The sequence below is a fragment of the Suricata suricatta genome, chromosome 14 (assembly GCF_006229205.1).
Source record: "Suricata suricatta isolate VVHF042 chromosome 14, meerkat_22Aug2017_6uvM2_HiC, whole genome shotgun sequence".
NCBI lineage: Eukaryota > Metazoa > Chordata > Mammalia > Carnivora > Herpestidae > Suricata > Suricata suricatta.
In genome coordinates this window covers 16,298,810-16,310,976 of record NC_043713.1, presented here as the reverse complement: position 1 = coordinate 16,310,976, position 12,167 = coordinate 16,298,810, and the positions used below count along the sequence as shown (strand labels likewise).

The window sequence follows — 12,167 nt, the reverse complement described above, 5'->3', positions numbered from 1 at the left end:
AAAAAATATTTTAGGACTTGCAAAAAGATAGGCTTTTCAAAGCTCCAAAGAATCCACACCTTTTTTGCACAGCACATTTTATAAGGTGTGTTTGGATGAGTCCTTTGTTTACATTCTCTTACTGATTCTTTCAACAGATTCCAAACGGAAACGCATCAGAGCTTATTTTTAACACCGTGCACGTCAAAGATGCAGGCTTTTATGTCTGCCGAGTTAATAACAATTTCACCTTCGAATTCAGCCAGTGGTCACAACTGGATGTTTGTGATGTCACGGAAGTAACAGGAAACTTCCAGGGTAAGTGATAAATCAAGGTGACTGCTGGATGGGAATTGCCTTACTTTATCTCAAATGTTTACTTTAATTTCACAGTCTCAAAAATAGCACCAGAAGCGCACGTATGCGCTTATCACCAATGTAAGATCACCAGGTGTTAAGATTTTATCTCACGTGCTTTGATTCCTGCTCTGTGAAGATTCACACACACACACACACACACACACACACACACACACACACACACATACACAGGTGCGCGCGTGCATGCGCAGATGCCTTAGGATGGCCTGGAAGCCTTAGACTGGCCCTGGTGCTGACCTCTGGGAACTTCCCTTCTCTCTTTCTCCACTGCATATGTTTCTCCAAACCCATGTATTACTCTGAACATACTGTGTTGTGGAATAAAATCTCTAGGTTGATTTTGACAAACCATGAGATCATGACCCGAGCCAAAACCAAGAGTTGGGCGCCTAACCCGCTGTGCCACCCTGCGCCCCTCCACAGCATCGTTTTATCCACAGAACATCTCTTAGTATTTCCAGAAGGGCCACAGTTTTATGAAACATAGTTTGGGGAGATGCTATTAAGGGTTAAATTAACTTGAAAACACTTTGTTAGTTAAAGGGAAAAAATTATTTTTTTAATGTTTTTTATTTATTTTTGAGAGGCTGAGAGAGACAGCATGAGCAAGGGAGGGGCAGAGAGAGAGGGAGACCTAAAATATAAAGCAGGCTTCAGGCTCTGAGCTGTCAGCACAGAGCCTGACGCGGGGCTCAAACTCACAAACCGTGAGATCATGACCTGAGTGGAAGCCAGACGCTCAACTGACTGAGCCACCCAGGCGCCCCAAAAAGGTTATTTTTAACCTAGAGATTTTATTATGTTCGGTGATATGTTTAATTTCAGGAAGCTTGGATGGCATCTCTGAATCCAGGTTGCAAATCTGCGTTGAGCCGAGGTCCCAAAAGCTGATGCCGGGCAGCACGTTGGTCCTGCAGTGCGTTGCTGTCGGAAGCCCACTTCCTCACTACCAGTGGTTCAAAAATGAATCCCCGTTAATACACGAGACAAAAAAGCTATACATGGTAGGCCATGGTTATTTGCATATTTTTTGTGTTGATACATAAAATAGTATAATTGAAAATTAAGACAAACATTAAAATTCATATCCTTTGGGGAGTTTTAATGTTTTCCTTATTTTTATTTCAAGTCCCTTGTTGTTCAGTATTAACTGGTTCTTGTGTTTCTAAGAGTCCTGGAACATGACGCTCCCCACATGTAGAGGCTCGTACTAGGAGGTCACATCGTATGCGCCGAGCTCGCCAGTACTGGAATCACTGTGCCTGCTAATACTTAATTTAATAAATGGAAATAATACAAGCATATCTACAGTCCTCTGGGATGTTTTTTCCCTTACTTCAGAATAACTTTTGCTCCAAGCCAGTTTAAATTAAAACTGAAAAGGAGATGTGTGTGTGTTCTGATCTCGACCACAGGTGCCCTACGTGGACCCGGAGCACCAGGGGACCTACTGGTGTCACGTGTACAATGACCGGGCCAGCCAGGACAGCAGGAGGGTGGAGGTCCTCGTAGGTGAGCAGTCGTGCTCCACCCCGACAGATGGAGTGCTGTAGAAATTACTTAAAATGAAACAGTGAAGCAATGGAAATTCTGCTTTTTACCCCATTTTATTTAATGGCATGCGAAGTATCAGAAATTCTATTGTTTATATAGAAATCTGAGTGAGGTGCCTGGATGGCTCAGTCGATTAAATGTCCGACTTCGGCTCAGGTCACGATCTTACAGTTCGTGGGTTCGAGCCCCGCGTCGGGCTCTGTGCTGACAGCTTAGAGCCTGGAGCCTGTCTTCAGATTCTGTCTCCCTCTCTCTCTGCCCCTTCCCTGCTCATGCTCTGTCTCTCTCTGTCTCAAAATTAAATAAACTATATTAAAATTTTTTTAAAAAATTCAGAAGAATATATACTAAAGTTACAATCATAAACATTTGTGGGGGAAAAAAGTATTATTTAAAACTTTAGTGATAAAAACCCTGATTTAAGGGGGAAAGGATTTTCCATGAAACATTTTGTAAAATAATCATCACAGAAACAGAAAGGCAAGAACGATTGCTACCTCACAGCCCACATTACGAAGTTGGTAGTTTGGGAGTGTTCTGGTCAAGGGTACGCGTTTATCGTTGGGCTGTCAGCAGTAGGAGATATGGGTGCGTGTGTTGGTTTGCCAGCATGTTTCTGTGATATTTATTTCTCTGTTTGCCTGACGGCTGCCCTTCCTAAGACCATGAATTACAGTATATTCACATTTGTTTTCTCTGGAACAAGGAAGAACAGATGAGGCAGTGGAGTGCACTGAAGGTAGTGTCATCCTTTGGTTTGAGACCGAATCCCCTGCATGCTGGTTCCTCTGGGGCGTGGTGGCGTGCTCTCTCTCGCCTGCCGACGCAGTGATGGAAAAAATACTGGCTGTAAGAAAGACGCGTCACCGAACGGTGCTGTAGCTTAGTCCTGAGGTTCGTCAGTTGCCAGCAGCACTGCCAAATGGATGGACGCTCTGCTCACGTAACTAATTTTCAGTCAATCACATCATAGCATTTCCGCACACTTTATGAATAGGGAATATTACTCCTTTTATGAATAGGGAATATTATTTGCAGTTAATTCTTAATGTTAATTTTTATCCAGAAAATTTGCCAAAAGATGGATGGCTACATTCACAGATAGCTGGTTAGATCTTAGCCATCTGTTTAGCCATGACTGTCTGCTGCTCTAATGCAAACGTGCTTTCCGGGCGAGTTTCAGCACGGGCAATTTCTTGTGGAACACGTTTGGTCCTAGACCCAATATTTCTATGTACATATACACCATTTTATGAATCAAGATCCATTTTTTGAACCTACAAGGCTGTAGATTAAGCCACGGTGTCACCTGTACCATGATACATAAAGAGAACTGGAAACTATTTCAGCAGCTTTTAAGTTGTTTTCATTAGGCAAAGCGCTGTGTGTAAGTCCTCATGAGTGAGTAAGCCACCTTGTATACGTAAGCCGCCTTCTTAGTACGTCACATCGTTTTACAAAGTTGGATTTATAGATAGCTAAGTATTTTTTTCAATTCCTGCTTTAAACTTTTATATAACCTTGGGCTCTACTTGGGTAAAGTAAAAATAATGTTAAATCTTTGGGTTCCTGGCTCTTCCTGTCTTTCATCTCTCCGGTGTCACAGTGAAGTTTGTCCTGATGCACACTTTTGAACACGAGTTCTCTAACCTAAAGGGATCCCGATCCTGTTGTCTACAGGGGCCTTACATGAGTGAAGCTATGTGATGAAATCTAACAGACTCGTCTTCCTTCTCTTGCTCGTTTTTTGCCTGACTGCATGATTTTTTAAACCTTCCTAACATTGGGTATCTCTAAGAACGAAGAAAAACTAGTCCCGCTGTTTGGCTTCAGGGCAGTGCATGGAAATTACCGCCCTGCTGTGCTGCTTCTCTACCTGGATGCGTCTCTGGTTTTTACAACAGCAGACACTATTACATTCTGATTTTCACAAAAATCTTTTTGGCACACTTGGAGACGAACATCCAATTCTGCAACTATTTCAGAAGTTTCCAATGGCAAATTGGACCCAACTTTTCTTTCTAAGAAAGTGTGAAAGTAGAGATGTTTCATAATTGGTAGATCGACACATTCCATTAATAGTGTCCCATATCATATCTTTTTTGGGGCTTTTTAGTCTGCAGGACATGGTGTTACTTACTTCATTTTATGTATTTTGTTAAAGATACTTAATCAGGATAAAAGTGGGGGTTGATAGGTGAAGCTCGGGATTATTTCAGGGTGGTGAAGCTATTCTCTATGACTGTTGTAACAGTGCATACCCGTATGCAAGTTTTTAAAATCGTTTAGGAGGAGGCCAGAGGCGGGGGAATCCCAGGATGCAGCGCAGAATGTGACCAGAGAATCTAAATGTGTCACAAATGTATGAAAGAACCTCAGTGAAGAGGGGAAGGAAGAACAAGGTGCTGACTGACCTAAGTAACTAGAAGTGAACCAAGTCTGTAAGACAAGAAGCAAAAGAAACCGTGCAGAGCCCTGAGGAGCATCTAACAGATGATGCTCCTCAATTGATTTTACATCACAGAGCAGAGCAAGTTCCTCCAGGACATCTTATCTACAGTTTATTGTTAATGTTAATTTGCATATTCATAAGATTTGTAAAGGAAAAACAGATGGCTGTAATGCCCTGGGTATTTGCATAGATGATTTTATCTGTCCTTTAGCCAGAGAGTACAGGTTAATAATTCTGAAACTACTGTACCTCCAAAAACACATTACATTGGTCTCACCTTGAGAAAAACATCACTAATTCAAATTGAGAGAGATTCAACAAAGTATCTCACCGGTAACCCTCACAATTATCAAGGCCATCAAAAACAAGGAAAGTCTCAGAAACTGTCATGACAAAGAACCCAAAGGGACATAAGAAGACGTAATGGGGTGTCCTGAATGGGGTCCTGGGGGGAAAAAAAAGAGCATCAGTAGTTCATTAGTTGTGACAGATATACCTTACTAAACATAAGATGTTAAAATAGGAAACTAGTGTTCATAGGAACTCTTTACTGTCTCCACATTAATCCTGTAAACCTCAAACTGTTCTACAAGTAAGAGTTTATTAAAAAAGAAAAACCATCTGAGATTGTTTCTCAGTTTCAGGAAGTGTATGGTTGAGGCCACAGACCTATCCTTTGCCTCTTTTTGTCCCAAAGGCCAGAATATCTAAAACTCTGAGCACATTATGAATGAGTCTGTTCAGCGTTTTGCCCTTTAGGGGACGCAGTCATGACTTCGAAGCCCGCTGCGCCCAGCAGCCATTCTCCGTGTCTGCTGCTTGCATGCCTCCTCTTGGGAGGTGTCCGGAAAGTTCTAAACCAAACGTGCATGAAAAGCTTGAAACTTACTTCTTTGATTAGTCTTACTGTTTGTGCTAAATGGGCAGTTTGATTCTTTAAAACTAATCCATTTTCTCTTACTTCATTTTAGAAGAATTAAATAATCTTGGACATCCTGGTGAGTAATATAAACCTAAAACATTAACTTGAATATAATAACTTAAAGGTACTGTAGATATTTTTTGGCTGTGGTAGTACTAGTAACTTTATTCTTTATTAAAATAATACAGTTGAAGGTTGAAATTGGTACTTATATGAAGTATAGTTTCATACAAGTGAAAATATTAAAAATATTCTAGATTATAAGACTTTAGAGAGGGGCACCTGGATGGCTCAGTTGGTTAAGCATCCGACTTTGGCTCAGGTCATGATCTCACAGTTAGTGGGCTCAAGCCCCTCATCAGGCTCTGTGCTGACAGCTCAGAACCTGGAGCCTGCGTCGGATTCTGTGTCTCCCTCTCTCTCTGACCCTCCCCACTTGTGCTCTGTCTCTGTCTCTCAAAAATAAATAAATGAAAAAAAAAAAGACTATAGAGAAGCAAGCATACCACAGCCACAGAAAATGCCACTGTGTATTTTTATCATCGTGTAAAACTCTGTGGCCTAAAAAGGCAGTTAGAGGGGGAAGTGCATGATCTTAATTTGAAAGTGAAGAGGGGCGTCTAGGTGGCTTAGTCGGTTGAGGGTCTGACTTCGGCTCAGGTCATATTCTCACAGTTTGTGGGTTCGAGCCCCATATCGGGCTCTGTGCTGACCTCTAGCTTAGAGCCTGGAGGGTGCTTCAGATTCTGTGTCTCTTTCTCTGCCCCTCCCCTGTTCATGCTGTCTCTCAAAAATAAATAAATGTAAAAAAAAATTTTTTGAAAGACAAGAAACAGTCTTTGAAAGAGTGACGGGGGCAACGTTTCTGAACTTGCCAGCCTCCTGGGACCGGGCCCACAGCTGCTGAGTCACAGGACACACCTGAGCCGGTTGGGCAGCGTGTCCTTCCCTGAAGAGAAAGCCGGGTGAGGATCACGTGTGCTGCGCAGATCACAGGTGGTCGTTGGCCATCAAGAGACAGACGGAAGTTTCCATCACTCTGGCCGATTTTAATCAGCTCACATGTCTGAACAAGTGAAGCTACCAGGAAAGCCTTAGCTGTGACAGACAGTAAGGATGAGGACCAAATAGAAACGGGACATCAGCACAGGCCTGAAATCCTGGAAGGCAGTGATAGAGCCTGTGGAACTATCTGGAAATAAAACCTCACACAAGCCGTTGAAGGTGGCAGCTACATCATTTAATATTGACAGCGACCCCTCTTGTTTCTCAATAGGTCCTTTCTCACTATTTTAGCACCGTAACTAGTCTGCTTAGACATGTGCCCATATTTTACTAATAAGCATCTATCGTGAGCTGTGCCGGGGCTGCGCCCATTACGTAGATGTGAATTGGAGCGGGACGCCGCTGTCCCAGGCATGCTGCCTGCTGGGGAGCCTCACGGGACTGCACCCAGACATCCAGGCCCACCCAGCAGTCCGGCTGGTCGTTTCTCCTGGTCTTGTGAGAACCCTCCTTTCCTAAATTGGTCTCTGATTTCTTGCCCTTCAGTGGACATTGTGAAAAGTGACTTCAGGAAAACTTTTAGAAGAAACCAGCAGCACTGAGCTTCTGAGATGTTCTTGGCCGCCTCTTTCATTATATCCTTATTCCTCCCGAATCAAAACATGACCCCCAAAACTGAGGTTTTGAAAAAGAAAGCTTTTAATAAACTTTTAATAGGTTCCACAAGTTTTATGTATGTTGTGAAAAATGCAAACAGAGTCGCCCTGTGTGTAATAGTAGACACGTCACTGACTCCATCCTTCCCTGTACCTTTTCCTGCATGGTCCTCAGGGTGGGAGGCAGTTCATTTTATGTATCTAGATGGCAGAGATCATGGACTATGGGGTGAGGCTTCTTAGCTCAATTTACTTGAGCAAGTGGCTTAATCTCTGTCTCAGATCCCTTATCTGTATAATGGTGGAAGTGTATGCCTCGTAGATAAGCTGAGGATTATTTAAATCCATTACACTTAAAGCACACGGAGCAGGGGCATCTGGTGGCTCAGTTGGTTGAGCCTCCGACTTTGGCTCAGGTCACGATCTCACGTTCGTGGGTTCAAGCCCCACGTTGGGCTCTGTGCTGACAGCTCGGAGCTTGGAGCCTGTATTCCGAGTCTGTGTCTCCCTCTCTCTCTGCCCCTTCCCTTCTCATGCTCTGTCTCTCTCTGTATCAAAAATAAATAAAACATTTAAAATTAAAAAACCAAGCACACAGAGGAGCCCCAGGCCAGCACTCGGTAACCGTTAACCACTGCTACTGCTTCTTGGCAGCAGCCACCGTTTTCAGACTAATTTCTACCCAGTGCATTACAGACTACTACCCCCCGCTGTGGTGCATTACCGCAAACACTCCCCTGTCCTGATGCTAACTCTGTCCATCCAGGTATCTTTATCAAGAATCTATCTTAAAAGTATTAGTTAGCTGTTAGAAACCACATTCTGCCTTTTGATTTTGTTGATGTTACTATTTATTGTTTCTCTATATCTGTAACTTTTCAGATATTTGTGTCACTGACAATAACATCTTTTCTTTTCTGCCTTTTTATCTTTTTGTAGACGATAAAGAGCAAACAGATGATCAGCCTTTGGGTGAGTAGAGCTTTAAAATGCTTGGTCAGAATGCAGTTTTGTCATTGTAATTTACAATTGTAATTGTAATTTTGCTTTCATTGGTGATCCTGAAGGGATTCAAGACATTTTAATTTGACAGCTGTTATAAATATTTAAATGGCATGGACACCAACTGTTTTATTTTGGGTATTTGTAAAAGAACCTATAGAACAGGGGGCTTAAAGAGATTATGAATTCAGTTTCTGGGACCCAGTCAGCTTCTGTGGGGGGGGTTTCTTTGTTTTGGCAACATGCAGACCAGCAAATAGGTTAACCAGAACCTGTGCACGTTACACAGACTTGACTAAGCCTGTCTCTGGGTGGGCCTAGAGGTTAGGGAAGCAGCAGAGAGACAGCAGTAGCAGATTTACGTTTTAACGGGCAGAAGACCTTCCAGACGGAGCACAGCAATGTAACAAGCACACGGTTGTAGAGAGCGAGCCAGTGGGTCGTGTTTGGGGAACTGCAAATAATAACGGTCCCCTAGAGCACGAAGAGAAAGCGGGAGACAAGTCGGAAGACACCAGACCTTGAGGAGCCCCATTTCTTTCACGAGCCGTTGGAAGGAAACTTGTCGATAGAGGGCTGAGCGTTGTCTCTCTGAAGGGCCAGTCTTGTATACAAGGCCGTACCTTATATGGAAGGTAAACCGAAGAGAAACAATGTTTTCTGGTGTGGTTGTTTTGTTTGTCTGTCTGATTTTTGGTTAGGAGAAAAGTTAAGAGACTGTTGCAGTAGTCAGCAGCCTAGATAAGAAATCATAGGAAACTGAACTCAGTACCAGTGAGAGTGCAGGAGACAAAGAGCAAACTCAAAGATCTTCAGGCGACAGCATCAGTAAGCTGTTCTTGTCACCTGGCTGTAGAGCACAGAGTAGGGCGGCATCACTGTTCTTGCCAGATTCCTGCTTGGACCATAGGCAGGCAGCGACACAGCCCCCCGTGGTGGAGAATACACAGTGAAAAGCAAGATTCAGAGGATAGGTGACTCTTCGTTTGAGGCCTAACCTGTGTGAAGGTATTTGCATCACATCTAGGGGAAGGTATACCCCAGACGATCGTACGTATGGATCTGGAGCTCTGAGGGGAGGCCAGGATTAGAGATGCGGTTGTGAATATCATCAGCGTCGAGGTGGAAATTCGAACCAAGGGGTAGCGCGCAAGAGATTGCCGAAGGCCACAGAGAGCATGGCACAAACTGGGTAGCCTTTGGAAGGGGGCAGGGGGCCCGTATAGTATTTTTTAACCGTTAGAATCCTTTGTCACTAATCAGGTATTATTTAAAAATTTAGATCTCTAGGTGCTTTTGAAAAGTGGTAGCTTTTGACTGGTGGCTCTCAGTTGAGGCTGAAGAGTGTCTTCCCCTTTACAAAGAACTTGTGCTCCCTGTTTTCCCATTGTCCAGTCTTGGGCCTGCTTCACTCTCTCCTCCTTTCTCTGTCCGCCCCTCTGTTCCCGCTTGGTCTTGCCATGAGGCTACATTTATTTACATTGTGGCTGGGTGTCAACAGTGGGAGTCATCAGGACTTTCTCAGGTTTAGACCCAGAACTGGCAGGTGTCTTGCCAAATTCTGTTGTTCAGAGAGCGTCACAGGGCAGCCCAGATTCGGGGGTTGGAGCCTTGCTGAGGACAAGGTTAGCACGGCGGCGTGGAGGTGCTCTTCTTCCACATCTGTTCAGAAAGGCATGCCCTAAGGAACTTGGATTTTATTTTGAGGGACATAGAGATGAGAAGATTTGGTGCAGACCAACAAGGACTGTGTATTCAGTCAGATTTGAGGCTAATACTCCATTTTTGATAGCCAAGGTTTTGTTTTTTTAATAGCACTTAATCTCTGTCAAGTTCTTTTCCTGGTGCTTAGGAATATTATTTATTTTGAATGAGATGAGTAACACACTATTATGAAAGTTACATGTGGAATTAATGCTATAACATTGTGTCAGTTTTTAAAGAATACATTGCATTAAGCCTGGGATCACTTAGTTAAAATATCTTTCTGAAGTGGTTTTGTTATTCTACTGTTTAATCAAGTGGCATTTATGTTTCCTTTTTCCAATAAATGGTTTGTGTTCAAGAAATTGTGGGTGGCTCTTACAGTAAATGTTTTTCTTCAGAAGATTTCTTCCATTCATTTTTATCACTTGAAAACCATCATGAATTGCTTATGTAGTTGCTATTTTGGAAATTGTCTTTGATTCCTCACTCTTATCTCCCCAGCTTTGCATTTTACCGCGTCTTGCTCTATCATAGCTCTCAAGTCTGGCTTTTCCTTTTCCTTTCTTCGACCAATTCCTGGAATGGGTCTTTGTCATCTCTGTGCTGACCAGTGTGGTCTGCTTCTCGTTTCAAATACGCCCCAGCTCACCTGTCACTCACAAGTAGATTGGGCAAGGTAAGATTTATTTACCCATCATCTTCATTACCATTAAACTCGAGAAAATGCTCTATGACATTTTAGGAATTGGCTATTAAAAACTTAACCATCGGGGAAAATTGTGTAAAGAGCTCTGGTCAACTATGGATACATACATTTTAAGCTACAGAGTTCTCAAGTTGTTGAATGCTGGCTTTCTGGAAACTGTACCAAGTGCGCCCTCTGAGGAACACCACCAATGAACAAAGAATTGACATTGGCAAAAATGGGCTCAGTTTGACACCTGGTCATTTCCCCCCCGACTCCAGTGATTTTTTTTTCTGTTACATTCCTTATACTTGTTTTTTGCCGATAAATCCTGGTCTACGACATATATTAGAATTAAATGCTCATACTATTCCATCAAAATAACCTCCGTGATTTACACTTTGGGCTTGAGTAACTTCAAGAAGCCCGTGATTTGGGCTGTGGTGTGTCACTTCTCCTCACAGGGAGATTGCACCGAGTCTTTCCATGTGTCGACGGGTCTGAATTCTGACAGGGTCGATGGGCCCCCGGAAAAAGCACTGAAAAAGCCTTGAGAAAAACAATGTGACAGGTGACTGATGTCATGGTGACCACTAACCCCTCCCTCGACTAGCAAGGACACAGTTTTAAAGACCAGCCTTCCACAGCCGTTTCGGACAAGCAATGCACGTGCTAAAGCTAGCTGGTACTTTTTAAGGCATCGGGGTGGGTCTTTTTGCCCCTTTAACCCCGGAAAATCCTTTGTCTACGAGTGCATCTTTGAGCGAAGACTCTGCACTAAGGTCAGAAAATCAGCTGTTAAGATTTTCTTACAAAAAGTTTTCACATATCCCTAAGGTCACCCAGATGACCTTTTTAAGAAGCCAAAGGGAAACAGTACATCAGCTGAGAAGATTCAGATACAGTTCTTGTTAAGTCCCTGCCTTTCTCTCCTCCTTGGTTTTCCCCTTACTTGCTCTGATGAGAATTTGTCCTGTTCCTCTTTTTTGGTATATCTTTTTGCTTTCATTTTTTAAGCCTCTTCCGCTGTCAGCAAAACAGAACCTAATTTGATGGGAACCCAATTACCAACATTGCTTGTTTAAATTTGCTCTAAAAGTCTAGTTGAGTATTATATTCTTTACTTTTGTTATAACTCAGTAAAAGTAGGAATTTACTACTAGTTGGCTTCATATGCAGTTCATAAAGACCCTTTGCCTGAGTGAGCACAAGTAAGTCTACTTTCCGTTGTTTATCAGCTTGTGCTCTGCTGCAGTCTTCCACATAAAGTAGTGGCTCTAAAATGAAATTAAATTATAATGAAATCTCACGTGTAAAGCATACATTTTCTTACATTTCTACCATTTCTGTAGGTTTTATTTTAATCTTCATCTTTATATCATCCCTCTCAGTCCCCTCTCTTCTTCTTTTCTTTTCAACAGCAAAGGACAAGGTTGCTCTTTTGATAGGAAATATGAATTACTGGGAACACCCCAAGCTCAAAGCTCCTTTGGTAGACGTGTACGAGTTGACCAACTTGTTACGACAACTAGACTTCAAAGTTGTGTCACTGTTGGATCTTACGGAGTATGAGATGCGAAATGCTGTGGATGAATTTTTACTCCTTTTGGACAAAGGAGTTTACGGTAAGATAGTGACAGTCTTTGTTTTTATAATTATCCACTCTTCATTGCACAAGTTTGGTTAAGTGGTAAAAATCAGAAAATGGTCTGATTGAACCATTGTTGACAAGTTTTGTTCTTGTAAAGATGATGGATTTGACCTTCATTCTGTAGTTCCATATGAATAATTAATTAGCTCAGTGTCTTAACTTTAATGTCTCTT

At 42.6% G+C, this 12,167-nt stretch overlaps 1 protein-coding gene across 2 annotated transcripts in view; it reads left to right on the top strand.

The window, feature by feature from the left end:
- Positions 1-12,167, top strand: part of MALT1 (MALT1 paracaspase) — a 50,376-nt gene that overhangs the window by 15,072 nt on the left and 23,137 nt on the right. Inside the window, exons 3-9 of one of the 2 annotated variants that reach the window (XM_029922926.1) lie at positions 138-297; positions 1,186-1,364; positions 1,776-1,872; positions 2,621-2,653; positions 5,338-5,364; positions 7,889-7,921; positions 11,765-11,968. In XM_029922926.1, the coding sequence (XP_029778786.1) occupies positions 138-297; positions 1,186-1,364; positions 1,776-1,872; positions 2,621-2,653; positions 5,338-5,364; positions 7,889-7,921; positions 11,765-11,968 (733 nt within the window). The remainder of the gene's footprint in view (positions 1-137; positions 298-1,185; positions 1,365-1,775; positions 1,873-2,620; positions 2,654-5,337; positions 5,365-7,888; positions 7,922-11,764; positions 11,969-12,167) is intronic. The other variant, XM_029922927.1, reaches the window with a different exon arrangement.